The sequence below is a fragment of the Nesoenas mayeri genome, assembly GCF_963082525.1.
Source record: "Nesoenas mayeri genome assembly, chromosome: 4".
In the NCBI taxonomy this organism is placed as follows: domain Eukaryota; kingdom Metazoa; phylum Chordata; class Aves; order Columbiformes; family Columbidae; genus Nesoenas; species Nesoenas mayeri.
In genome coordinates, this window is record NC_137540.1 from 77573135 (window position 1) to 77600576 (window position 27442).

Here is a 27442-nt window from a genome sequence, read left to right on the forward strand (position 1 = left end):
GATCTTTGTACTTAACGCCTCCCCCCACCAACACACACACAGCCGTGTGTATATATACAGCTCTATATTTATATATATATATATATATATATATATATATGTAGGCACATAAAGCCTCCTGTTGCTTCCTGAACTGAGCCACTTCTTGTACCGCGGGTCGTACTGAGAAAAAAGAAAAGGGAAGAAAAAAGGGAAAAAAGGGAAAAAAGGGAAAAAAGGGAAAAAAGGGAAAAAAGGGAAAAAAGGGAAAAAAGGGAAGGCGACTAAGGCAACGGCTGCGCCATGGGGGGGCGGGCAGGGACAGCGGGCCTGGGGACCAGCCCTGGGGACCAGCCCCCCCAACAGCTGGATCCTGCCCCCATGCCATCTCCAAAACCCCACTGGGACAATGTCACCGTGGGGGGAGGTCCCTGTCCCCAGGTGTCCCCTCTCCGGGGGCGAAAGCAGAGGGACAGCAGCAGCAGCCGGAGGCAGAAGCGGGATCCCCCCGAGGCGCCAGCAGATGCTCCAGCACTGGGGCCCCCAGAGCGGCAATGACAGCTGGGGCCGCAGCAGGTCCCCCCAGCTCCGTGGTGGGCGCAGAGCTGCAGCCCCGGGCTGGGGGAGCTTTGGGTGGATTTCCTCTATTACTGTTTGTTTCCGTGTCAAGGGGGTGGCGGGGGGGCTGGGGGTCAGTCGAAGCCGTGCCAGTCGCTCTGCTCCGAGTCGTACTCCAGCTCGGCGCCGACGCAGCGCACGCCGTCCAGGAGCATCGGCGTGCCGTGGTGCCGGTCTGCGGGACAGGACAGCCATGGGGACGGCCATGGGGACAGCCATGGGGACGTGACATAGACGGGGATGCCGCAGCCACCTCACCCCAGGGGCTCCCAGCACCTTTTCGAGGGGTTTTCAGGCTCATAAGTGCTTGGCCTCCCTGGATGGTCCCCACACGGGTTTGGGGTGAGGGGGGCAGGGGGTGGCCCTGACCCCCCCCAACACCCCACTGCATGAACCCTTTAGGAGAGCAGCTCACAGCCCCATCCCCTGTGCTGGGGGGTTTGGGGGTGAAAGTTGTCTGGTTTAGACAATTTCATAGAACATCTGCAGGGGCTAAACTGGGAGAACTGGGGGGAACCGGGATGGGGAGGATAGAGCTGGGTCCAGGGGGATGCGGGGAGAATGGAGCAGGACAGGGACAATGGAGCAGGGTTTGGGGACACGGGGAGGACGGAGCAGGGTTTGAGGACAGCCCTGCCCCCCGGCAGCCCCTTACCCATGACCCGGGCTTGGACCGTGACCTTGACGCTGGCGCCTTCGCCGGCCTCGCTGGCCAGGACCAGCTCCTCCTTCAGCACCCCCTCCCTGTGCGCCGTGTACTCGCACTTCACGCTGTACCCTGGGGACACGGGGACAGAGTATAGAGAGATAGATATACATATATACATATATATAGATGGGCACAGAAAGTCTCCTGTTGTTTCCAGAACTCAGCTGCTCCTCCTCATCCTCGTACTGCAGGTCTTACCAGGAGAATAAAAAGGAATAGAATTTAAAAAGAAAAAGGAAAAAAGGGAAGAGGAAAGGAGGGAAAGGATGGAAAAAGGGGAAAAAGAAAGGGAGACAAAGAAAAGAAAGGGGGAAAAAAAGAAAGAAGAGGAAAGAAGAGGAAAGAAAGAAGAGGAAAGAAAGAAGAGGAAAGAAAGAAGAGGAAAGAAAGAAGAGGAAAGAAAGAAGAGGAAAGAAAGAAGAGGAAAGAAAGAAGAGGAAAGAAAGAAGAGGAAAGAAAGAAGAGGAAAGAAAGAAGAGGAAAGAAAGAAGAGGAAAGAAAGAAGAGGAAAGAAGAGGAAAGAAAGAAGAAAGAGAGAAAAGAAGAAAAAGAGAAAAGAAGAAAGAAGAAGAAAAAGAAGAAAAGAAATGGAAAGGAGAAGCAGCAGGCGGCAGGACAATGTGTGCGCCGTGCGGGGGGGCCAGGGCCGGCACAGCGCAGGGACCCGGGACAGACCCCGCTGCACAGCGCCGCCTCCCACCGGCCCCTCCGGCCGCCACGGGCGCGGCGTCCCCAGAGCCTCCTGTCCCACCGCCTGTCCCACAGCCTGTCCCACAGCCTGGCCCACAGCCCGGCCCACAGCCCGGCCCACAGCCCGGCCCACAGCCCGGCCCTGCGCCCGCGGGGACATCGGGCAAACCGGCCTTAAGTGCTTTGCTGGGCCGGGGCCAGCGGCAGCGCGGGAAGAGCCACAGTCCGGCCCTGCACGGCGCCGCGGCTGGTGGCAGCAGAGCCACCGCCTGTCCCCGCACCGGCACCGCGGCTGGTGACAGCAGAGCCACCGCCTGTCCCCGCACCGGCACCGCGGCTGGTGACAGCAGAGCCACCGCCTGTCCCCGCACCGGCACCGCGGCTGGTGTCAACCAGAGCCACCGCCTGTCCCCGCACCGGCACCGCGGCTGGTGACAGCAGAGCCACCGCCTGTCCCCGCACCGGCACCGCGGCTGGTGGCAGCCGAGCCACCGCCTGTCCCCGCACCGGCACCGCGGCTGGTGACAGCAGAGCCACCGCCTGTCCCCGCACCGGCACCGCGGCTGGTGGCAGCAGAGCCACCGCCTGTCCCCGCACCGGCACCGCGGCTGGTGGCAGCAGAGCCACCACACGGGACCTGCCAAGCGTCCCAAGGTGCTGCTGGTGGCCTCAGAGCAGGTCCCATATCCCCAAGACAGCTGTCACCAAACCCAGGGTGACACCAGAGCCACCCTGCACAGTTCTGCTCCTGTCTCTCATGGCCGGGCTGGTGTCTGAGCCTGCTGCCTGCTGGAGCCAATTTTGTCCCTGTCCCTGTGCCCCACAGCCTGACGGTGCCTGCTGGAGCCAGCCTGGTCCCTGTCCCTGTCCCCTGCAGCCTGACGGTGCCTGCTGGAGCCAACCTTGTCCCTGTCCCTGTCCCTGTCCCCAGCAGGCTGCAAACCCCCGGCTGCTCTTTGTCTCTGCAGCCACAAGAAACAGCAGCTGATGGACACACACTGGGAAAACAGGGCATTTAAGCTCCCAACTGCGGACGGTAAGTTCAGGGAGGCGGGTGCGCAGGGGCTGCAGCCGCGGCCGCGGGGCAGGGGCGGTCACGGGCCCCGAGCAAAGCCCAGCAGCAGCTTTGCGAGCCGCGTGTCAGTGCTCAGGACGTAATTCTCCTTTTCCCTGCAACAAGAGAATTAGCAAGAGGGCTGGAGGCGCGGAGAGGTGACCCCCCTCGGCTTCGGGTGCAGGCAGAGCAAAGCGCTACAAATCCCGGCGGGTCTGGGCTCCGTTCCACCCATTCCTGGATTTAAACGCCCCAAAAGCCGCTCAGACAGCACCCGAGTCGGGCTCGGCCGTGGCTGCAAACATCGATTCTTCTCCATGGGGCAGAGCTACCCGATGTCTGGAAGCGCTTGGGGGGACACTCAGCCACCAAGGTTCCCATGAGGCAGCAATAAAATCCATCCCCGGGGGTCCCGGAGGGCTCTGAGGTCCCCAAGTGAGAGGAATTGTCCCCAATGCCCGGCAAGGGCTCAACCCGCTGGCCACGGGCACACCAGGGCCCCCCCCACCCCATGGAGATACCCGGTGTGTCCTCCCCACAGGGGACAAAGGGTGACTAAGCGGGGGAACCTTACCTTCAGGCAGGGGGGTGACGGCGATGACGCGCAGGTTGAGGTTGGGGACGGGGACGGCACAGACGTCCCTCCCCAGCCGCTGCAGCGGCGGCAGCTGGAACGTGATCTCGTACTTGTGCAGGATCTTCAGGAAGCCCACCTGCGGGGACACGCGGGGTCACACGGGGCGCTGGTCACACGCTGCCACCCCGTCCCCGCCGGCCCACCCTGGGGACAGGGACCCACTGCAGAGCCCGCGGGAAGCGGGGGGCACCCACTGCTTCCTAAATAATCGGGAGAACCTAACGAACGCACCTAAAGCAGCAAAACCAACCAGTTCTGGGCAAAGCCCCCGGAACCACCACCCCCAGGCGCTGCAGGAGCCCGGACCCATTTTCCCAGCACAAGCTGCCGCTTCTGGCCTCTAAAAGCCCAGATGTTTCCAGGATCACGTCTCCAAAGCTCATTTATCCACCGCCACGATGAAAACCAGAGCCCCGAGGGAGCCTCCGGCGCGGGGTCCGGGCTCCGGCGCACTCCAAAATGCCATTTTGGGAAGGGAACGGCGGGTCCCGCTTGCGGCAAAGCTCAGGAGCCACCGGCAAAGCCGCCCGAGCCCGGGGCTGAGCCAGGATCCGGCTGGGGACGCAGGTGCACCAATACATATATAACACGTGTGCACACCTACACATCGATCTATACACATAAATATAAACCTCATGCGGTATGTTGGCACGTTCCTGGGCACGAGCGGCTCGGTAAAGACGGTTCATCCCCCAGGGCCACCAGTCCCCAGCACCCCCTGGGAGCCGCCATCGAGGCCAAGGCAGTGCCGTCCCCATCCTGTGGACGTGGGCACATGGTGGGGGGCTCAGCTGGCTCCAGGGGACCAACCCCCCCACAGCCCCAACCTGCCCCCTCCAAACCGCAGGAATCGGGTGCTGAATGGGCGAACCGGGAGCAAAGCGCCCACGTTTCTACCTTGGGAGTGTCACAGCTGTCCCCAGGGAGGGACGCGGGTTCTTGGGGTGCTCCCAGCCCCCCCAGTGCACCAGGGAGCTGCTGGGAGCAAACATCCCCAAATATCTGAGGAGTGTGATGGGGCAAGAAGAATGTCCCCCCACAGGACAGCCCCAGCCCCACTGGGTGCAGGGACAGCCCAGGGTGGCGCTGGGACCCATTGTCCCCCAGGTCCCCACCTTGACGAGGAAGCTGCCGTCCTTCTCCTGCGTCACCATCACCGCCGAGTCGTGGAGCTTCTCGTCGAAGCGCACGTGGCCGTGGGCGCCCTCGGGGGGCTGGCTGGGGGCGAAGCGCACGGACCCCCCCTTGGCCTTGCTGCCTGCGCAGGACAGAGCGCCGGTGTCACCCCTGCCCGCCTGGGACACCACCCCCTGTCCCTGTGTCCCCCTGGGGATACAGCATCATCAGATAGGGAGGGGATTCCGCAGTCTCCCCCTGTCTTGTTTCAGAAACGCCCCGTGCCACGGGCTGGGGAGGGGGCAGAGGGACACTGGTGACAAGTGGTGACAGCGAGGTGACCCTGCTGGCACAGGGATCTGCCACTAGCCCAAAGGCTGTGGGGGTCCCGTCCGTCCCCCCAGATCGGCAGCGTTCGCTCGCCCTGTGGTTTTCTCAGCACAGAGGAGCGGGACAAGCAGTGACACGGGCTGTGCTGGGGAGGGGACAAGAGAGGGGGCAGGACAGCTCCCCGGGCTGCAAATCTGACCTGCATGTTGGGGAGCAAACCCCACAGCGTCCAGGAAAACCCAAAACGTAATGGCCCTGCAAGGACAGGCACCTGCCTGGGGACACCGGGGGACACGGCCGCACAGAGGCACAAATGCCCCTCCTGCGGCCCCTCCCGCTGCCCCTCCTGCGGCCCCTCCCGCTCGGGACAGCCCGGGACCCCCGGCCCGCTCGCATCCATCTGCCCGCGGCCCCGAGCAGATTGTCGCCTCCTCGAAGAAAAGGCTCTTTGTGCCGGGCCCGGCTGGAAACGCCGCGGATTTAATAGCCCGGCATTGTTCAGCCGGAACAGCCCGGCAGAAATCCCTTCCCGCGCGGGGAACGGGGCCACGGGGGCTCGGCCGCGCGCGGGGCCACGCGGCTGCGCGGGGAGCGGGACACGGGTGGGACCGAGACCCCCGTGACGGGGCACGGGCACCCGCTGCCCGTGAGGGTGACACCGGGACCCCCGCGGGTCCCCAACGCCGGCTGGGAGCTGCGGCACCGGGCAAGGTCCAGCCCGTGGTTGTCACCCGGGTCCCCGCGGGTGACAGGAGGGTCACCGGGACCCGCCGCGCTCCCCGAGCACCGGGGACAGAGTGAAGAGGCGGGAGCCGCGACCGGGCGCACAAAGGGAGCGGCACAAAGAGCCTGCTCGGTCTTTGTCTCGGCGCAGGGAGAGCCGGGCGCTGCCGCCGCCGCGCACCCCGCACCTGCCGCCTGTCGGGGTCCCCTCCGGCACGGCCAGAGCCTTTCGGGGGGGCGGCTGGAGGCTGGGAGAGCCCCAGGAGCGCCCCAGGAGCGCCCCAGGAGCGCCCAGCGCCTCCCGCAGCAGCCCTGCCCGGGGTGGGGTGCCGGGGATCGCGCCCCTCACCGGAGCGGGGATGGCAGATGAGCGGTGCCAGCAGAGCCCCCCCGGAGCCCCCGCCCCGCCACCAGCCCCCTCAGTGGGTGCTCGCTCACAACTCACAGCAAAAAAACAGCAGCAATGTCCCCCCCGCAAGTCCCCCGGCACCTCCAACCTGCCCGGCTGCTCCCTGGGCACGGAGGCAGCTCCGGGCAGCGCTTGAGTCCCTGGCTGGGGACACAGGGACCCCCGGCAGGGCTGGGGACAGAGGGACCCCCCGGCAGAGGGAATCCCCGGCAGGGCTGGGGACACGGGGACTCCCGGCAGAGGGAACCCCCGGCAGGGCTGGGGACACGGGGACCCCCCGGCAGGGCTGGGGACAGAGGGACCCCTGGCAGAGGGACCCCCCGGCAGGGCTGGGGACACAGGGACCCCCGGCAGAGGGACTCCCCGGCAGGGCTGGGGACAGAGGGACCCCTGGCAGAGGGACCCCACGGCAGGGCTGGGGACAGAGGGACCCCCCGGCAGAGGGAATCCCCGGCAGGGCTGGGGACACGGGGACCCCCGGCAGAGGGAACCCCCGGCAGGGCTGGGGACACGGGGACCCCCCGGCAGGGCTGGGGACACAGGGACCCCTGGCAGAGGGACCCCCCGGCAGGGCTGGGGACACAGGGACCCCCGGCAGAGGGACTCCTCGGCAGGGCTGGGGACAGAGGGACCCCTGGCAGAGGGACCCCACGGCAGGGCTGGGGACAGAGGGACCCCTGGCAGAGGGACCCCACGGCAGGGCTGGGGACAGAGGGGTTTTGCCGAAAAGGAGCATCAGATTTGGAGGCGGGCCCCGGTCCGGGCAGGCAGCCCGGGAGGGGCTGAGGTGCAGCGTGGCGGTGGGGGACACCGGGACTCACCCTTGCCAGCCGTAGCCATGTGTCCCCGCAGCCGTTGTGTCCTTGCACGAAACTTCAGAGGCGCGGGCAGGAGGCCATGCTGGCCTGGCTGCCAGCGCCGGAGCTGGGGGGGGAACGGGCAGCGTCAGGCAGGGTGTTCTGCTGGTGCCAGGGCCAACAGAGCACCGGGGACACCACGGCACGGCGGGCAGGATGCGGCCACCGCGCCTCCCAACCATCAGCAGCCAGCAGAGCGCCTCGTGCCTCAGTTTCCCCACTTCCCCTCCCCGCTAAGGTTCCGGCAGCCCCACACCGGGGAAGCCTCATGTGCTGCCAACAAAAAGGCGGCCCCCAAACTCTTCCCTGGGGCCAGCCTCTCCCACACAGCCCCACCAAACAGGGGGCACCCAGCAGCACCCCCAGCCCCAGGGTGGGCGCTGCCCCTGCACCAAGACAGGGGAAACCACCGGAGCCGGGCAGGGGATGATGGGGCTCACGGCCCCCACATGGGGATTGGGATCTGACACCCCAAAAACGCCTTTGGTGGAAGATGATGCTCAAACCTTCCCCCCCGCGGCAGGGTTCAAACAGCCCCCCCGCCCCTCGGGAGCCGAAATACGGGCTGGTCCCACCGCTGCCGCCCCATCCCACGGCCGGGCCCCCCCGAGGAGCCCGCAGCGGGAGGCAGGTGTCCAAACCAGCCCCGTCAGCAGCTCAGGCGGCCGAGCGCAGGGAAATCCACGGGAAAAGCGTCAACGGCGTCAGCCGTGGGGGAAAACAACAGAAAGACAAGGAGAGCTGGAAGGGCGGGGGCTCCTGGGGCTGGGGGGGCCTAGGGCCCTGTCACAGCCCCCACACCGCACGGTGCTGCTGCCAGAGGTGAGATGATCAGCACGGAAAAGAGCCGGGAGGGACGAGCCCAGGATTTGGGGACACCTGAAGGGACACGGAAACGGGGCCACGGGCAGCTCGGGGTGGGAGGGGACCGCGGGACGGGACACGGCCCCACGGCGGGGCTGGGGTGGGCACCGTGTGTGGGCTCACACCGGGGGGAACGCGGGGCCCACGGGCTCCCGGTGTCCTTGGCGGGGTCAAGACCCCCCTGGCTGCATCCCCGGAGTGGGGGACACCCCACGGACAGTCGCACCCCACGGACACCCCCTGGCACCCCGGGTTCAGCCCCTTCCCGGTCTCCCCGGCACCCCGAGGCCGGGGGGAGCGGCGGGAAGGAGGCGGCGGCGCTGCCGCGCGTCCCCCCCGCCGGGTGGCCCCAATCTGCCTCCGCCATCACCCGCGTGGCCCCGGTCCCCGTCACGCGTGGGTGTGGGTATCGCCCCCCCGCCCCGTGTTTTCACCCCCCCGCCGGCTCAACTCCGGTGCTGCAAGAGGGGACGCGAGGATCGGGCCCCGGCCTCGACGCTCCCTTCTGCGCAACGGGTGGCGGGGCGATCATCCCGTCCCAGCCCACCGGGACCACACTGGCCGGCTATGCCGGCAGGGGGCAATGCGGGGAGGTGGCCCCGCCGCCCCGGGCAGGGGAAGGCCCGGGGATCCCCCTCTGCCCCCTCCCGTTACCGCTGCCCCCGCCCGTCCCGCACTCACCCTGGCCGGCGCGTCCCGGACGCTGCCGCGCTCCCCGCTCCCCGCTTCCCGCTACCGGGACACGCCCCCTTGCCCCTATTGGCCCCGGCACACCCTCGGCCGCCCCCATTGGTCCGTCCCCTCGGCGGTCACGCCCCCCAGCCACGCCCACCGGCTGCGGCTACGGCGGCACCGCCTCCCGAGGGGCCCCGCGGGGCAGCGTCGTCTCCAAGGGGCGGGACTGTCGCTAGGGGGCGTGGCGAACGGCCGGGGCAGCCAATGGGAGGCGGGCGCGCGCGGCGTAGAGCGGCACGTGTGGGCGGGGGTGCGCACCTGGTCCCCCCACCCCCGGTGATGCGGTTGCCATGGCAACTTGCCATTTCCTGGCAATTTTTGCTGCTCGGACCCCGGTCTCCGAGCCCGGCCGAGCTGCCACAGCGCGGCGGCACCTCGGTTAGGCTGGAGCCGGCGCTGCAGGAAAAGTGGGGGAAACAGCCGGGAAACCCCTGGTGACAAAATCCTCATTTCAGGTTGTTTAAGAAAAAAAATAACATCAAAACTCCTGGCACAAGAGGTTTGGGCAGGGCTTGGGCTTGGGCTTGGGAGGGGAAGCGGCACTGGCCGTGGAAGGGCCAGACCCTGCCCGGGGCTCGGGCTCCCCCCGGCACCGCCGCACCGGCTCGGCGGTGCCACCACCTCCCCCGGCACCGTCCCGGTTCTCCTGGGTTGTGGACACTGGAGGGTGGGCGGACACCGAGCTGGGATCCAGGACGATGGCTGCGCAGGGCTGGCTCATCCCGTCCCACCCCATCCCCATCGCACCGAGGGGACACGGACACACCAGCTGGGAATCATAGACTCATAAAATCACAGAATCACTTTGGTTGAAACAGCCCCTCAAGATCATGGAGTCCACCCATAACCCACCCCGGCACTGCCCCATGTCCTGAGAACCTCATGTCCGTCTGTCCAGCCCTCCAGGGATGGTGACTCCAGCGCTGCCCTGGGCAGCCTGTTCAATGCCCCACAGCCCTTTGGGGAAGAAATTGTTCCCACATCCAACCTCAACCTCCCCTGGCGCAACTTGAGGCCGTTTCCTCTGCTCCTGGCACTTGTTCCTGGGGAGCAGAGCCCGACTCCCCTGGCTCCAAGCTCCTTTCAGGCAGTTCAGAGATCAGAAGGTCTCCCCTCAGCTCCTGTTCTCCAGCTGAACCCCCAGGTCCCTCAGCCGCTCCATCACACTTGTGCTCCAGCCCCTCACCAGCTCCGGTCCCTTCTCTGCACTCGCTCCAGCACCTCAAGGGTTTCTTGGTGTGAGGGCCCAGAGCTGCCCCGGGATTCGCGGTTTGGCCTCTCCAGAGCCCGGTACATGGGATGGAGGGACCTGTCGGGGCAGCAAGGCTGGGAAAGGTGACGGGGACATGTCCCCACTGGGAAAACGTCACTGGTTCCCTTCCAAAGAGCACGTGCACCCGCCTGGGAACGGTGAGGGGAGGCAGCCGCCCCCCCGGGCAGGCGAGAGCCGTCCCCATGGGGAGCGGGTTGGGGACACGGCACAGCTGGGGCTGCGCTGACCGCCCCGGCTCATCCTGGGTCCTCCAGCCTTTCCCTGGCTTCGGCCGCGGCCTCCAGCTGCCAGAACGCTTAAAACGCCCCAAAACGCCGGCGTTTGGTTCCCAGGAGCGGCTGCAGCCCCAGCTGTGTCCCCATGTCCGGGACGTGTGACACCGCACACGGCTCCGTCCCCCGGGAGGGGACACACAGAGCCGGGCTCGTCCCTCTGCGGGGACATCCCCGCCTTGGGAAAAAACAACTGTTTTTTACCCTAAAAAGACCACTGGTGACCCCTGTGCAGTGAAGGTCATGGCCAGAGCCACCCCCAGGCATGTCCCCACCGCTGGGGACGACCCCGGCACCGGTCCCACCGCGTCCCCCCCGCGGCCGCGCTGCCCGCACCGCCAGTGCCAGGCCCAGGGCTGCGGCACGGATTTTCTCCCAGATTACAAAAACAAGCAGCTTTGGGGATTAAATCCCAGCCTGTGCCAGTGCACGTCCCCGCGGTGGCAGAGCGCTGTCCCCACGCTGCCACCCCCGAAACAGCAGCAGGTGGACCCACGGCGACCCAGCCTCGCAGGGAGGGCTCCGAGCCACGGCCCGCGCTTTTAATTACCAACGTGCACGGGGGTCCGGGGGTGGCCACAGCGTCCCTGCTGCTGCATGTGTTCACCGCCGGCTTCTGTCCCCGAGAGTCCGTCCTGGGAACTGGGGCAAAGCGGGAGGCGCCGGGGTGGCCGTCCCGCTCAGCCGGAGCTCCGGGCAGGCTCCGGTCACCGCCGCTGGCCCTGGGCGTCCCGCAGCCGCCGGCTCAGGTCGTCAATCCGCACGTTCTTGAGGTGCAGCAGCTGCTCCAGCCTCCCCACCTTCAGCTGCAGGATCTGCGCAGCCCCCCGCACCCCTCAGCTCGCTTGGGGGGCGGGAGGCACATCCAGCCACCCCAGACACCTCCATGGGGGGACATGGGGGACACGGGGAACACAGGACCAGGCTGATGCAGCTGCTGGAGCCACTGAGCAGCATCAGGCACTTTAACCACAGGGGAAACTGAGGCAGGGGAGCACCAGCACCAGATTTGGGGTCCCAACTCCTGCTCCCACAACCCACATCAAAGATTCCCCCAAAATGTGGCCCAAGAGTCCCATCCCCCCAAAGCCTGGTGACAAATCGGAGAAGCCCCACAGCATTCTTCCCCCTCTTTCAAAACTTCACGTTCTAGGTGTTTTGCAGCAGAAAAGCTCCAGTTTTAGGCAAGATAGAGCTCCGGCCCTGGCTCAGTGCTGAGTGAACCTGTTTCAAAAGTCACGCGGGGTGGAATGTGGGGCAGTTTGTGGCCCCGGGAGGGTTTGGGGTCCCCGGGAGCTGCGTGCAGAGGGTCTGTGCAGCCGCGATGCCCGCTCTGCATCACCCCGGTTACTGCGGGCTGCAACACTGACCACAAAACATGGGGACTGGGAACACCTGGGAATCCGGGACGGTGGGACTGAGGAGGGTGTGCGACTGAGGGCACGGCCAGGAGGGAAGGGACTGAAAGCAAAAGTTGTTCACACCACACGGGGATCCGCAGGCAGAGGCTTCACTGGGGATTTTACCCATAAACGGCAGAAACCACCTTCTGCTGCCGTGTCCGCCGCGGCGGCGGCACCTGGGGACGCACGGGGCCGGTCCCGGGGCCGGCGCTGGGGACACGGCGCTGGGGACACGGCGCTGGGGACACGGGGGGCTCACCTGGATGGTCTCCCGCGCCAGGAGCAGCGCCTGCTCCCTCTCTGCCAGCTGCAGGCGGACGGCAGCGTCCCCCGGGGCGGGCTGGGGACAGCCGTGGCGGCTCTTTGTCACCCTGCACCGGGAAGGAAGCAGCGGGACAATCACCGAGCGCTTGTGCTGCGCGGCTCGCAGCCCACGGAGCCGCACGGGCCGCGGGCTCACACGCCCCAGCCCCTGCGTGCTGCCCCGTGGCACAGGGCTCCCCCCGCGCCCCAGGGACCCCCAGAGCCCCGTCCCTCGACAGGCCCCCGGAGGGACGTGTCAGCAGCGGGCGGGACCGGCACCCGTACCCGGCAGCCCGGGGAGCGTCCTGGGCAGAGGCTCCTCCCGCGCCAGCGTTCGCCTTCGGGCGGCCTGAAAAACCACAGCAATTAGAGCACTATCTGCACAAACGGCGCTGCCCCCGCCCCCAGGACAGCCCTTCCTGCAGTGTCTGCAGCCCCCCAGCGCTGGCCAGGCTCATCACTTGTGTCTCCCAGGATGAGGAAGGGCTGGGGGTGCCCCCCACCAGGGACCAGAGGGTCCTGGTTTGGGGTGTGCACTCGGGGAGCCCATAGCACAGCCAGAACAGGACCCCCCCCCCCGCGATGTGCCACACACCACCCTACCTGTCTCGAGGTAGCTGAGCTCCTCCTGCGCTGCCCATCCGGCCGGATCCTGCACAGGGAATCACAGACTCACAGGATCAGTTTGCTTGGAAAAGCCACTCAAGATCATGGAGTCCAACTGTTCCCCCAGCCCTGTCCCTGCCCCATGTCCTGAGAACCTCATGTCCGTCTGTCCAGCCCTCCAGGGACGGTGACTCCAGCACTGCCCTGGGCAGCCTGTTCAATGCCCCACAGCCCTTTGGGGAAGAAATTGTTCCCACATCCAACCTCAACCTCCCCTGGGCAACTTGAGGCCGTTTCCTCTGCTCCTGGCGCTTGTTCCTGGGGAGCAGAGCCCGACCCCCCTGGCTCCAAGCTCCTTTCAGGCAGTTCAGAGATCAGAAGGTCTCCCCTCAGCTCCTGTTCTCCAGCTGAACCCCCAGGTCCCTCAGCTGCTCCATCACATTGTGCTCCAGCCCCTCACCAGCTCCATTCCCTTCTCTCACTCGATCCAGCACCTCAAGCCCTTTCTTGGAACGAGGGCACAAAACTGCCTCCAGGATTGGCAGTTTGTCCCCCCCAGGTCCCAGCACAGGGACGGTCGCTGCCCTGGGCCTGCTGGCCACCCCAGTGCTGGTACCAGCCAGGATGCTGGTGGCCTCTTGGCCACCTGGGCACACGCAGTCTCATGTTCAGCCACTGTCAACCAGCTCAGCACGTCCTGTAAATCCCAGTGCAACCCCCGATACCTGCCCTGCTCCTCTGCAGGGGCCTTGCTGGAGCAGGGAGCACAGCCAGGAGGGCCGGGTAATGCTTCTCATCACCCTCCCGCCCACAGCACATGACATCTACAATAGGACAAGGCACGTCGGGTGCCCACTGACCTGGCCTGGCCCAGGCGCTGCCTTGCTCTGCTTCTGCTTCTCCTCGATCTTCTGCCGCAGGAGGAGCAGCACCTGCTCCACCGTGCCCGGCCGGCACTGCACCACCTCCCGGATCACGTCAGCCGGGATGGAGAAGTTCAGCTTGCTCAGGACTTTCCTAAAACAGGAGCCAAATGAGCCCCCAGGAGAGCAGGGAGGCAGGCAGCCCCTCAGCCGCGTCCCAGCCGGCCTGGTCCCCGGCCAGAACCAAGGGGGACACTCTGTGGGGCTCCAAACAGGGTCAGCAGGGCAGCCGCCCGGCCGGTACCTGTTGAGATGGCCCCAGTTGGCGAGTTTCTGTGGCGTGGAGCTGGCGGGCACGTAGCTGTGCAGCTGCACCATGGCGGGGAAGAAGAACTTCACCACCTCGGCTGCCAGCACTGGGGAGGAGAGGAGGAGAAGGGCTGGGGGCGGCGGGCACCCCGGGACCCCCGCGACCCCTGGGACCCCTGGGACCCCCGGCCTGCAAGGCCCTGTAGCACCCCCCGGGCTAGGCCCAGCCGCCCCGCCGGGCCCCCCGTCCCACCCCCGTCGCTGAAGTCTCGGGCGATGTTCCTGCGCGGCCGGGAGAGCGGCACGCTGTCCAGCCAGCCGTACAGCGCCCGCAGCTCCGCCGCCCCGCCGCCCGCCATGCGCCCCGCCGGCCCGGCCGCGTCCCGGCGCCATGGCAACGGCGCCCGGGGCATGCCGGGAGCGCGCCGCCGTCGCCTGGCAACGGGAGGCGGAGTGATGGGGGAATGGGGGCTGGGAAGGGGGGGCTGCGGTCCTGAGGGATGGGGAATGGGGGGCTGGGGGGGTAAGGGGGGGACCTGAGGGTCCTGAGACAGTGGGGCTTGGGGGGTGAATGAGGGACTCTGAACAACAGGGGTCTGGGGGGCTCTGAACAAGTTAGGGGTGGTTTGAGCAACAAGGGGGTCTGGGCAAGGGAGGGGTCTGGGAGCCCTGAGCGATGGGAGACTGGGGGGCTCAGAGTAAGGCGGGGGGATCTAGGGGTCCTGAGCGATGGCAGCTGGGCGGATTAGAACAAGGAGGGGTCTGGGGGGCTCTGAGCAAGTTAGAGGGGTCTGGGGGCCCTGGGAAAGGGGGATTTGGGGGACTCAGAGCAAGAGTGGGGGCCTGGCAAAGGAGAGGAGCCCCCAGCCCCCCAGCTTAGAGCAAGGAGGGGGTTGTCTGGGCATCCTGAGCAATGGGGGCCTGGGGGCTCTGAACAAGTTGGGGGGTTCCGGAGGTCCTGAGCCATGGGGGGCTGGGGGCTCTGAGCAGGAGGGGTCTGGGAGCAGGTTGAGGGAGCCTGTGAGCAAGGGGGTCCCAGGACCACAGTGAGGGGGCCCTGAGCAAGGGGGGGCTCGGGGGCGCAGGGTCAGGTCCAGGGGGGCCACAGGCAGTGGGCGAGGCTGGGGGGCCCCGGCACCCACCAGCGAGAACCCGAGCAGGGGGTCCCCACTCCGGGAGGGCACAGGGAGGAGGGTCCCCAGCCCCTGGGGGAGCCCAACATGGCAGGGGCTGCAGCTCCTGGTTCTACCAGGCTGGAGATGTTGCTGGTGGCCATGGGCACCCCAGCCCGGGCCTGACACCCCCTCCGGGGACACCCTGCTGGGGGGACAGCTCGGCTGGGACGGACCCCACCGCTGGGACGGACCTTCCCTGGGCCTGCATGAACCCCAGAGCTGCAGAGCTGGAAGGGCCGCGGAGTCCAACAGATCCTCACAGATCTGCCTAAAATTGAACAATAAGACTTAAACTGTTGTCCGGATGCTTCTTGAACAGCCTTGAGGGCACAACCATGGGGGAGCCTGTTCCAGGGACCCACCACCCTCTCGGTGAAGAACCTCTTCCTAACATCTTAGCTGGGACAGACATTAGCTAGGACAGACATCTTAGCTGGGATGGACACCACGGCTACGATGGACCCTTCTCTGAGATGGACACCATAGCTGGGACAGACATTTTAGCAGAGGACATCTCAGTTGGGATGGACATCTTAGCTGGGACAGACACTAGCTGGGATAGATGCCTTAGTTGGGATGGACACCATACGTGGGATGGACACCATACATGGGATGGACAGCTTATAGAGAAGGACACCTTAGCTGGGATGGACACCATGGCTCAGATGGACCCTTCTCGAGATGGACACCCTGGCTGGGATGGGTATCTTGGCAGAGAACATCTTAGCTGGGATGGACATCTTGGCGGAGAAGGACATCTTAGCTGGGACAGACACTTGTCCGGGATGGACAGCCCTGCTGGGACAGACACCTCCCCAAATACCGCCAGCACACCCGTCTCTCCCTGGCACAGGGCACCAGTGACGCCAGTCATGTTTGTGGGTGGGCAGCGGGGGCTTCCCGGGACACCAGCACCGCGGTTGTCCCCGTGGTGGCCCATGAGTGGTGGCTCCCACCACGGCTCCTGGCAGCAGGGCTGTGACCGGGACCCTGCAGATCCCGGCGCTGCAGGCGGTGATACCGGCGCTGAGTGAGATGCTGGGGACACCGATAAAGCGCGTCCGAGCTCGGTCCCCGGCGAGGTGGGACGGGGACGGCGCGGGGACGCGTCCCGCCGATGGGTGGCTTATCTGCCGCTGCCGCCTGCTCGGCGCCGCCGCTCCCAGGCTGCGGGCTGCGTGCCTCAGTTTCCCCAGCCCGCCCCCTTCTGCCCGCGGCGCCTGCGAAACGAGGGGTGACGGGGTTTCACTCCCGCTTTGCTTCTCGCTGCAGATAAAAGTGGCCCAGAAAGGTTTATTTTCAGCCAAACCAGGACCAAATTCAGGCTGTGGAAGCAGAAACCCCCTCTCTGTGGCAGGGCAGGGGTCACCACGGTCACCACTGTCCCCAGGGCCCCCAGTGACAGGAGCATCCCCGGGTGCGCGGAGCAGAAAGCAGCAAAACAGGAAGGGTGGGACGGAGACGCCCTGTGACCCCCCCGCAGGTTCCTCCCTCTGTGGGTGCTGGGGTGGGCGGTTTTGCTGCGGAGCCCCTGCCGTGGGTGCCGGTGTGCCGGCAGAGCCACGTCCCGCGCCACCACAAGCGCGGCATCTCGCTGCCACCGTCCTCCTCACGCTGCCCCTCCAGCTCTCCAACCGCCAAAAGCTGTAACGTCTCCCAAATCCCGTATTTCGGTGCTAAGGCACCCCAGAAATCCATGGCTTGGGTGACCCCCCCATTTGTCTCCTGCACCGTTGTCCCCACACTGAGCTGCCACATTTCTGAGACAGGGCCGGTGGCTTCGCAATGCCCATGGTGACACCGGCCACAATGCCCATGGTGACACCGGCCACGTCGGGGTGTGTGCTGCCTACGAGCTGCCATGAGGGGCCCTGGGGACCATGGGGACACTCGGGACCATGAGGACCCCGGGGACTATGGGGGCCACAGTGACCCTGGGGACCATGGGGACCACAGGATGCTCCATCCCTCCACTGCAGGGCTATGGGGACCATGGGGACCACAGGGACCCTGGGGACCATGGGGACCACAGGATGCTCCATCCTTCCACTGCAGGGCTATGGGGACCATGGGGACCACAGCGACCCTGGGGACCATGGAGACCACAGGATGCTCCATCCCTCCACTGCAGCGCACCGGCAGGGTGGGAGTGTGACGCTGGTCCCCTCCTCCCTCGCCATCATGCTGTGCCACGCCATGCCACGCGTGGGGCTGAGGCCACCCTGCCCCACCGATCTGCCGGGTCCAGCACCAAGGACCCAGCACCCGTACCAGGTTCCTGCATCCCACTCCCCAGCATAATCCCAGCGCCAGCACCCTGAGCACCAGGGTCCTGCCACGGGTGCCTCACAGGTGACAGGGGGGCCCCCCCACAAATAAGCCGCCTCGGCGCTAAAGGCTTTGGAAGGGAACAGCTGGATGGCACGCGTGGCCGTGAAAGCCTCTTGGGGCAAACCAGCAGTTTCTCGGTGTAGGGAGGGAGGCTCTCGGGAAGGTACCGGCGCTTCTGGTGCGAATCCCCCCCGGAGCAGCCAGGCTGGGAGGGAACCGGAGGGAACAGGGGATGCGGGGGGGTGATTTTCTGAAGACAGGGAGCTCACCCCCAAAGTGGGAGCCCCGCATTGGGGTGTGACACCGTGGGGCTGCGGGGCAGGGGTCTGACCCCCCGGCCCAGCCCTGCCGCTGCGCACAGCCCCCCACCCCGTCCTCCTTAATTAGAGCAATCTTGATGGCAGCTCTTGCTGTGCGGCCATTAAAGCGAGCCAGCCTCCTGCAGCCCCTCCGCCGGACCCCGGCTCCAGCGCGGGGACACGGGGCTCGGGGGGCCCTGCACCCCACCACAGACAGGAGCACATGGGGCTTGTGTGGGTCCTGCTTTGGGCAAGCGGCTCTGCGCCCCCCGGGACACCCCATTCCCCTCTGCTGTTTGCAGCCCCCCCCCCAGACCCCCTCTTTGGGTGGGGGGAGCGCAGCTGCCTGCAGAGCTCAGGCTGGAGACCTGCGGAGCTGCCCCCAGCCCCCAGCCCGGCCTCGTGTGCCTGCAAGCAATCACAGCCCTTGGTGGCCATGCCGGACATCCCGCAGCCCCCCAGGAACGCTGGGGACCCCCCAGAGCCTCCTGTCTTCCTCCCTGGGGGGCTGCAGCCCTGCTCCCCACACCCCAGGACCCCCAGCCCGGGAATGAGGGGGTGTGGGACCCCCGTGCCCTGTGCTCGCTCCAGGAGGGGCAGGATCGGGCCCCTGTGGGGGTGTCACCGGAGCCGCTGGGCTGAACGCCCCCAGCCTGGAGAGCTGCCCCCCGCCCCCCTGCCCACCCCCCTTCTCCTTTCCCCTCTGAAAGGGAAGAATGGGGCTGGGGACAATGGATGAAAGGCTGGGGACGGCCACCCAGGCGGCCACCCGGCGCATTCCCGCCCCCTCCCACAGAGCCCCCCCGGCTGGAGACCCCCCGGGCAGGGCTCTGTCCAGCCGCCCCCCGGACAGACGGACGGACGGGGGTCTGTGCCCGGGAGGGACAGGCGGCGGGTTTGGGGTCAGGCGGCACCGCGGCCGGTGGCACATGGCACGTGGCTTTGGCAAGTGGGGATGGGGGGCACGGACATGAGGCTCCGGGGGACAATGGGGACAGCACGCACACCAGGCCCTGGCACGTAAATGCGGCCGGGGGGGCCGAAACACTGGGACCCCCCCAGGTCTGCACCATCACCCATGTGCACCCACCCGTGTCCACCCTCGTGTTCCCAGCGCTCACCCTCCCCAGCTGTGCCCCCTATGCACCCCCCAACATGTGCACCCCCGCCACGTTCCCCCTAGCCATGTGCCCTTTTGTGTCCCCCAGCCCCAGCCATGTCCCCTCCATGTGCCCCCCAACACCATGTCCCCTCCAGCCATGCAGCCGTGTGTCCCCCCAGCCATGCACCTCTCCATGCCCCCTCGGCCATGTCCCCTCCATGTTCCCTAAACCATGCCCCCATGCACCCCCCTCCCATTTCCCCCCGCGGCCATGCCCCCCCCGTGTCCCTCACCCACTTTGCGCCATATCCCCCCCCATGCACCCCCCCTCCCATTTCCCCCCGCGGCCATGCCCCCCCCGTGTCCCTCACCCACTTTGCGCCATATCCCCCCCCATGCACCCCCCCTCCCATTTCCCCCCGCGGCCATGCCCCCCCGTGTCCCTCACCCACTTTGCGCCATGTCCCCCCATGCACCCCCCCGGCTGTGCCTCCCCATTCCTCGCCCCTACTTTGGACCACGTGCCGCCCCATGTGTTCCCCCCTGCACCACACTGCCTATGCCCCCGCCATGTCCTGCACCCACTTTGGGCCATGCCCCCCGTGCCCCCCCGGGCCCCCCCGTGTCCCGTGGCCCCGCCCCCGCCGCCGCCGCCCCATTGGCTCCCGCCGCGCCGCTCCCTGTTATTTTTCGAATATAAATAGGGGCGGCGACGGGCGCGCGTCCCGCCGGCCCCCCCGTCCCCCCCCCGAAGCGGACGCGGCGCGGCGGGCCCGCCGAGGACACATAGAACGTATATAAAAATATAGAGCATTCTTTTAAATTAATTCCGAAGCCGCTTTCCTGCCCGCACATGGCGGCGTGGGGCGGGCGGCGCGGGCTGGCGGCGGCGCGGGCCGGCGTGTCCCCGGCCACCGTGTCCCCCGCCACCATGTCCCCGGTCACCACGCTGGCGCTGGACATGGACAACCTGGCGGGGCTGGGCAGGTCAGTGGGGCCGGGGGCGGCGGGGGGAGCTGCTCACGCGTGTCCCTGGGGACGCGGGGACAAGGGCAGCCCCGCGCGGGGCTCGGGGGCGGGTGGATGGTTCGCTCCCCCACACCCCTCGGGGGGTCCCCGGGGCTGACCCCTCGGGAAGGGGTTCGGGGGGTCCCCGGGCTGACCCCTCGGGAAGGGGTTCAGGGGGGTCCGCGGGGCTGACCCCTCGGGAAGGGGCTCGGGGGGTCCCCGGGCTGACCCCTCGGGAGGGGGTTCGGGGGGTCCCCGGGGCTGACCCCTCGGGAAGGGGCTCGGGGGCCCCGGGGCTGACCCCCGTCCCGCCCGCAGCTACGGGGACACGCCGAAGCGGCGGGTGGCGGGGCTGTCCCTGCAGAGCCAGCGCTGCCGCCCGGCCCGGGCCGCGGGGACCCCCAGCTCCCCCCGGGACTCCGTCTCCTCCGACTCCTCGGACCAGGGTGAGTGATGGGCCCCCCTCCCCGACCCTCCTCCAGCCTGGGGACGTGTGTGGATCTGGGACACCGAGGGGTCTCCTGGCAGTGGGGGGGGTGTGGGGAAGGGACCTGGCAGGGCGGTTGCGGGGGTCTCAGGTTCTCGGGTGCACATGGGGGCTGCTCCCGCTCTGTGTCACTCCCGTGGGTTCTCGGCTTCAAACCGGGACTTCCTCCCCGCGCTTCCGTCCGTGTCCCCTTCCGGGGGGGACAACGGGTGAGAGCCCCCAGCCCTGCTCACCCCGGGGGCTCGGCCGTGGAGCACCCAGCGGGTCCCTGCTCGGGGGACATGGGACGTGCTGGCCAGGACGGTGCTCCCGGGGTCGGTGACATCCCCTATGCCGTGCGGGGGGGCACAGTGACCCCCGTGAGCACTGGCCATGGCCGCCGTCCCAGCGGGATGTGGGGGGCTTCTCTGCAAACGGCCCCCCAGGAGCGGTGCCAGTGCTGGGTCTCAGGGTAGGATGTGGCTCTGTCCCCAATGGGGCCCGATGTCCCCCCCGGTGCCACCCCTGCCCCTTGTTCCCGCAGGAGTGGACCTGGAGTCCCCCACGCAGGAGGACCCCACGGCACTGGAGGACGTGTGAGTGTCCCCCCCGGGGGCTCCCAAAGCCCCCTGTCTCCCTGGGGAGCCTTGGGGTGCTGCTGCACGGGCCCCACAGTGTGGGGGTGCAGGGCTCAGGGGGTGCAGGGTTCAGGGTGGGGGTGCAGGGCTCAGGGGGTGCAGGGTTCAGGAGGGGCTGTGCCCCCCCACCGGAGAGTTGTCCCCACAGCCCCCCCGTGCCGGTGCTTTGCCCGGCCGTTGGCAGAGCCCGGCCCCGGCAGATGTGCCGAGTGAATGAATAACCGGGGGCAGATGGTGCCGCCGGGACAGCTGTGGGGCGGGGGGACGTGCGGGGCCCCCGCGTGCTGCCGGCGTGGCCATATGGCTGCCGGCCAGCATCCCGGTGTCCCCGGCGTCCCCGCCGGCAGTGGATTTACATACAGGTGGAGAGCGGCCGTCGGCTTTGTCTGGGGGTGGAGCGGGGTCAGGGGGCCCCCAGGACCACCCTCGCGTGCTGCCCCCCCACACTGGGGTCCCTGGGCCCACCCCCCTGTGCTGCTCTCCCGGGCTGGGGTCCCCAGCCTGAAACCAGCAGTGTCCAGATGGGGCTTTAACCCTTTGTGGGGCTGAGAACCGGCGCTCCGGGGGGGCTGCTGGTCCCCGTGCGGGTGGGGCCCGGGGGGGCTGGGGCACAGGGCTCGCACCCCCTGACCCCAGCTCTGCTCTCCCCGCAGCTTCGAGAGCGCGATGCTCAAGTCCGGGAGCGTTCTCAGAGAGTGAGTGAAGGGCTTTGTCCCCGCGGCGAGACCCGAAAGACGGGCTGTCCCCAAACCCTAAAGCTGTGTTGTCCCCAAACCCAGGCTGTCCCCAAACCCTAAAGCTGTGCTGTCCCCATGCCCAGGCTGTCCCCAAACCCTAAAGCTGTGCTGTCCCCAAACCTAGACCCTAAAGCTGTGCTGTCCCCAAACCCAGACCCTAAAGTTGTGCTGTCCCCATGTCCAGGCTGTCCCTAAACCTAGACCCTAAAACTGTGCTGTCCCCATGCCCAGGCTGTCCCCAAAGCCTAAAGCTGTCCCTGTCCCTGAACCCAGGCTGTCCCTGTACCCAAACCCGTGCTGTCTCTAAACCCAGACCCTAAAGTTGTGTTGTCCCCAAACCCAGGCTGTCCTTAAACCTGGATCCAAAAGCTGTTCTGTCCCTGTCCCCAAACCCAAACCTTAAAGCTTTGCTGTCCCCAAACCCAGGCTGTCCCTGTACCCAAACCCATGCTGTCTCTAAACCCAGACCCTAAAGCTGTGCTGCCCCTGTCCCCAGGCTGTCCTTGTCCCCACGCTGTCCCCTTGCCCTTCCCGGGGTTCAGATCAGGCCATTGCTGTTGCTTTGTCCCCAGACAGTTTGCTGCCCCCGGGTCCTTTGGGAGCTGTGACAGCTCTGGGGAGGTGTCACCCCGCTGTGGGGACCCAAGGGGTGGGGTCCCTGCCAGCCTCGGGGACACCCCGCGCAGGGCTGTGTCCCTCACTCGGCCCTTTCCCCTCGCAGCAGTAGGTTCCTGTCCCGGAGGATCCACTCGGTGCCGGTGAGTCTGCAGGCAGATCCGGGGGGAGGATGGAGCCGGGGGGGCACAGGGGCCGTGCAGCACCCCTGACCCCCCCCTCCCCACAGCCGCAGCTGCTGGGGGCCAGCCCGGTCCTGAGGAACATCTCCCACCGCCCCGAGTTCAACGCGCAGAGGGACCCCGAGGCCACGGTGAGGGGGACACTGAGGCGGGGGCTGGGGAGGGGCGGGGGGCTGGGGAGGGGCAGGGGGTGCTGACGCTGCCCCCCCCGCAGGAGGGGTTTGTCTTCAAGAAGCCGCAGAGGCCGTGCCAGCGCGGGCGGCCCCTCCCCGGCCAGGGGGCTGCGGGGGGGGACCCCGGCACCCCGAGACCCGGATCCGCACCCGACCTGCTGGTGAGAGGGGCTGGGGGCGGGGGTCCTGCAGGGGCTGCTCGGGGGGCTCTGTGCATGGGGCTTCTGCTGCATGGGCTGCTGAAAGGGGCTGGGGGGCCTCTGGGGCCCAGAGGGTTGCACTGCGGGGGCTTCTGAGAGGGGTTGGGGGGGTCCTGCTGCAGGGGTTACCAAAAGGGGCTGGGGGGACTTTGGGCATGGGGGTCCCACTGCAGAGGCTGCTGAGAGGGGCTGGGGGAGCTCTGGGGCTGGGGGGTGTCCATTGCAGGGGCTGGGGGAGATCTGGGGCTGGGGGTTCCACTGCAGGGGCTGGGGGAGCTCTGGGGCTGGAGGTTCCACTGCAGGGGCTGGAGGAGCTCTGGGGCTAGGGGGTCTATTGCAGGGGCTGGGGGAGCTCTGGGGCTGGGGGGTTCCATTGCAGGGGCTGGGGGAGCTCTGGGGCTGGGGGTTCCACTGCAGGGGCTGGGGGAGCTCTGGGGCTGGGGGGTCTATTGCACGGGCTGGGGGAGCTCTGGGGCTGGGGGGTCTATTGCAGGGGCTGGGGGAGCTCTGGGGCTGGGGGTTCCACTGCAGGGGCTAGGGGGTCTATTGCAGGGGCTGGGGGAGCTCTGGGGCTCAGGGGTTCCACTGCAGGGGCTGGAGGAGCTCTGGGGCTGGGGGTCTATTGCAGGGGCTGGGGGAGCTCTGGGGCTGGGGGTTCCATTGCAGGGGCTGGGGGAGCTCTGGGGCTGGGGGTCCATTGCAGGGGCTGGGGGAGCTCTGGGGCTGGGGGTCCCATTGCAGGGGCTGGGGGAGCTCTGGGGCTGGGAGTTCCACTGCAGGGGCTGGGGGAGCTCTGGGGCTGGGGGTTCCACTGCAGGGGCTGGAGGAGCTCTGGGGGCTCAGGGGTTCCACTGCAGGGGCTGGGGGAGCCCTGGGTCTCAGGGGTTCCACTGCAGGGGGCTGAGGGAGCTCTGGGGCTCAGGGGTTCCACTGCAGGGGCTGGGGGGTCTATTGCAGGGGCTGGGGGAGCTCTGGGGCTGGGGGTCCATTGCAGGGGCTGGGGGAGCTCTGGGGCTGGGGGTCCATTGCAGGGGCTGGGGGAGCTCTGGGGCTCAGGGATTCCACTGCAGGGGCTGGGGGGGTCTATTGCAGGGGCTGGGGGAGCTCTGGGGCTGGGGGTCCATTGCAGGGGCTGGGGGAGCTCTGGGGCTGGGGGTCCATTGCAGGGGCTGGGGGAGCTCTGGGGCTGGGGGTCCATTGCAGGGGCTGGGGGAGCTCTGGGGCTGGGGGTCCATTGCAGGGGCTGGGGGGAGCCCTGGGTCTCAGGGGTTCCACTGCAGGGGCTGAGGGAGCTCTGGGGCTCAGGGGTTCCACTGCAGGGGGCTGAGGGAGCTCTGGGTCTCAGGGGTTCCACTGCAGGGGCTGGGGGGTCTATTGCAGGGGCTGGGGGAGCTCTGGGGCTGGGGGTCCATTGCAGGGGCTGGGGGAGCTCTGGGGCTGGGGGTCCATTGCAGGGGCTGGGGGAGCTCTGGGGCTGGGGGGTCCATTGCAGGGGGCTGGGGGAGCTCTGGGGCTGGGAGTCCATTGCAGGGGCTGGGGGAGCTCTGGGGCTGGGGGGTCCCACTGCAGGGGCTGGGGGAGCTGTGGGGCTCAGGGGTTCCACTGCAGGGGCTGGGGGAGCTCTGGGGCTGGGGGTTCCACTGCAGGGGCTGGGGGAGCTCTGGGGCTCAGGAGTTCCACTGCAGGGGCTGCTGAGCTGCTCAAGTGTCCACCATTCACCCTGGAAACACGTGGATGGAGGGGCTGGGGGTCCCAGCCTGGGGTGGTGGGGGGGCTGACCCCACTGAGCTGTGTCCCCCCCCAGTTTGACACCCCCGAGAAGGAAAATGTGTCTGCAGGAGAGAGCCCCATCGTGCTGCGCCGGTGCTCCCTGACCTCCTCCATGTCCCAGGAGGATGACGATGGGTTCATGGAGATCCTGGACGAGGAGGAGATGAAGGTGGGGGGGGCTGATCAGCCCGGGTGTGGGGACTGTCCCAGCGGGGGGCGTGGGAAGTGGCCGGTGGAACTGTCCCCTTCATCCCCTCCTCTCCCTGCTCCCATGTCCCCCAGCAGAGCGATGGCGCCGTGCCGCAGGGCATGGAGAACCTGCTGACCGCGCCGCTGGTGAGGGCCGAGGAGGCAGAGCCGGTACGTGGGACTGGAGGGGTGGATGGAGCCGGGGGGGGTGGATGGAGCCCCAGGGGTGAATGGAGCCCCAGGTACCCCCCAGGCTCTCCAGGGGGGTCTCTGGGGTTGGAGGTCCCTGGCACAGGGGTGGGTTGTTGAGCATCACCAACCCTGGGGGCTCATCCGTGGCCACCGGAGCAGGACCCTTGTCCCCTCCTGGCGCTGGGGGGGACGCAGGGGCCAGCACCCCCAGGCAGCAGCACGGGCTCTCCCCGCAGCGTCCCGCCAAGCGCAGCAAGTGCCGGCAGCTGTTCCGCTCGCCCTCCATGCCCAGCAGCGTCATCCGGCCCATCCTGAAGCGGCTGGAGCGGCGCCCCCCGGACGGGGACACCCCCAGCCCCGTCAAGCCCAAGCGGCGGCGGAGCGTGGCCGGGACCCCCGGCGAGGACGCGGAGCCGGTGGGTGATAGGGATGCTGGGGCGGGGGTCCCGGCCCGTGCGGCGGCTCTGCCGGTGACACGGGGGGGTCGTGGTTTGTGTCCCCGCAGAAAGCGCGGCTGCTGCGCTCCAGGTCCTTCTGCCACCAGGAGATCCAGGACCTGCTGGCCAACGACCAGCGCGAGCTCATCGGGGACTTCTCCAAGGTGGGGGGCGGGGGGCCTGGGGGTGCTGCCCCCCGAGCAGAAGGGGCGGGGGGGGCCGTCAGCAGAGCTGTGCTGGGGTGAGACCCACACCCAGCTGCTGGCACTTGCATGGGGACAAGGGCACGTGGGGCTGTGACTTCCCAGCCTGAAGAGCCTCACGGCTCTGGCAGTGCCAGCGCTGGGTCCTGTGGGAGGAAAGGGTGACAGCCCCCCCGGACTGATCCTGAACCCCCGTCCCCTCCAGGCTTATCTCCTGCAGACTGTGGAGGGGAAGCACCAGGACCTCAAGTACATTTCCCCGGAGATGGTAAAGGAACAGCAGCCTCTCCCCGCACACCCGGGGGCTGCCTGCCCCGTGTCCCCCGCCCCCGTGACATTCCCCCCCACCCAGTGACATTGCCCCCCCATGGTGACATTGCCCCCGCAGATGGTGGCGGTGCTGACGGGGCAGTTCAGCAGCCTTATCGAGAGCTGCGTGATCGTGGACTGCAGGTACCCCTACGAGTACGAGGGAGGACACATCAAGGTCAGAACCACCGCTGGGGATGGGGTGGGGGGCTCCTGTGGGGTGGGGGACACTCAAACCCATCAAAGCCCCGGGGGGCTGAGCATCCCCCCCAAGCCACTGAGCATCCCCCCAAGCCACTGAGCCCCAAGCGATGCTGCGCTGGGAGATGGGTGATGCGGGGGCAGCGTGCAGAGCCCTCCGATGGAATGGGGGGATGAAGGAGCCTCCTGCCCCCGCAGGGCGCGGTGAACCTGCCACTGGAGCAGGGACGTGGAGGAGTTCCTGCTCAAGAAGCCCATCGTCCCCTTCGACGCCAGCAAGAGGGTGATCGTCATCTTCCACTGCGAGTTCTCCTCCGAGAGGGGCCCCAGGATGTGAGTGGGGGGCACGCTGGGTCCGGACCCCACCTCAGGCACAGCCAGCTCCGGGTTCGGTGACAGTCCCCCCGTGCCCCGCAGGTGCCGCTTTGTCCGGGAGAAGGACCGAGCGTGTAACGAGTACCCCCAGCTGCACTACCCCGAGCTCTACGCCTGAAGGGGGGGTACCGGGAGTTCTTCCCCCAGTACCAGGTGAGCCCCCCACTGCCCTTTGGTGTTGGGACGGCTGGGACCCCCTGTCCCCTCCCCAAACCCTGAGCGTGGGAAGGAGGGGTCTAGTCCTGAGCATTCTCCATGGGATGGTACCTCAAAGGGGGGGTCCCGCACCGCGGGGGGGTCATGGCTGCTGTTTGGGTGCTGACGGGCCCCCCCTAGAGCCACTGCGAGCCCCAGGACTACCGGCCCATGCACCACGCCGACTTCAAGGAGGATCTGCGGCGGTTCCGCCTCAAGAGCCGCACTTGGGCGGGCGAGCGCAGCAAGCGGGAGCTCTACAGCCGCCTCAAGGACTTCTGATGGGCCCCCCGGGGCCCCCCCGCCCTCCTGGGGCCCCCCAGCACCCCACCCCCTGGGGCTGCTGTCAGGCACCAGCTCCCAGCCCAAAACCTCGTGTCCCCCCGCCTCCGCTGGGGACCTTGCACAGTGTGCAAGGGAAGGGGGGGCATGGTTGTAGTTTCACCGCTTTTTACCCTAAGGAGAGGGTAACATGGGGTTCAGGTCTTACCCTGAATGGTGGCTGGGGGGATGCTGTGAGTCACTGCCACGTCAGCCTCACTGCGGGTGGGGGGCTCTCCCCACAGTGGGGAGGGGGCTCAGGGGCTGTGGGGAGCCCCCCAACCCCGTCACCCCTCGCACCGTGGGCTGGGGGGCTGTGTCAGCCCCTGGGGTGCAGCTGGGGAGCCCCCGGGGCTGGTGGGGACCCCCCATGAGGGGCTGGGGGGAGCCCCTGAGAGGGCCAAATTAGTAGAAATGTTGCAGAAAAGCACTTAACCCTGGGGGTGCTGCGGGGCCTGGCCCGGCCCGGCCCTGCGGGGGGCCCTGGGGGGGCCCTTGTCATAGTCACCTACTGCCTGGGGTTGTTTGGGGGGCTGTTAATGTTGTTGGGGCTTGTTCTGCCCCAAATGTTATT

The 27442-nt window shown here is 67.6% G+C and overlaps 3 protein-coding genes across 3 annotated transcripts; 1 reads left to right on the forward strand and 2 right to left on the reverse strand.

Moving 5' to 3' along the window:
• Positions 1–124: 124 nt before the first annotated feature.
• Positions 125–8725, reverse strand: ADISSP (adipose secreted signaling protein). Its single transcript, XM_080343566.1, has 6 exons — positions 8668–8725; positions 7087–7189; positions 4803–4945; positions 3625–3763; positions 1253–1375; positions 125–772 (listed from the first exon to the last, which is right to left on the reverse strand). Exons 2-6 carry the CDS (start codon positions 7103–7105, stop codon positions 672–674), a joined length of 525 nt encoding a protein of 174 aa, XP_080199692.1. The 5' UTR covers positions 7106–7189; positions 8668–8725; the 3' UTR covers positions 125–671.
• Positions 8726–10973: 2248 nt separating this feature from the next.
• SPEF1 (sperm flagellar 1) lies at positions 10974–14109 on the reverse strand (the record flags this gene model as incomplete). Its single annotated transcript, XM_080343879.1, has 7 exons — positions 10974–11081; positions 11929–12040; positions 12258–12321; positions 12576–12624; positions 13439–13595; positions 13746–13857; positions 14004–14109. The coding sequence occupies 7 exons, from the start codon at positions 14107–14109 to the stop codon at positions 10974–10976; spliced, it is 708 nt and encodes a 235-aa protein (XP_080200005.1).
• A 5404-nt stretch (positions 14110–19513) lies between these two features.
• CDC25B (cell division cycle 25B) lies at positions 19514–26988 on the forward strand. The gene is given in 18 exon segments (XM_080343562.1): positions 19514–19644; positions 19984–20111; positions 20676–20727; positions 21423–21464; positions 22228–22264; positions 22351–22434; positions 22518–22637; positions 24481–24615; positions 24732–24806; positions 25064–25243; positions 25333–25428; positions 25673–25735; positions 25856–25954; positions 26176–26202; positions 26204–26310; positions 26395–26462; positions 26465–26505; positions 26689–26988. Coding segments are annotated over 18 exon segments (1551 nt in total). The 5' UTR covers positions 19514–19588; the 3' UTR covers positions 26830–26988.
• Positions 26989–27442: the final 454 nt, after the last annotated feature.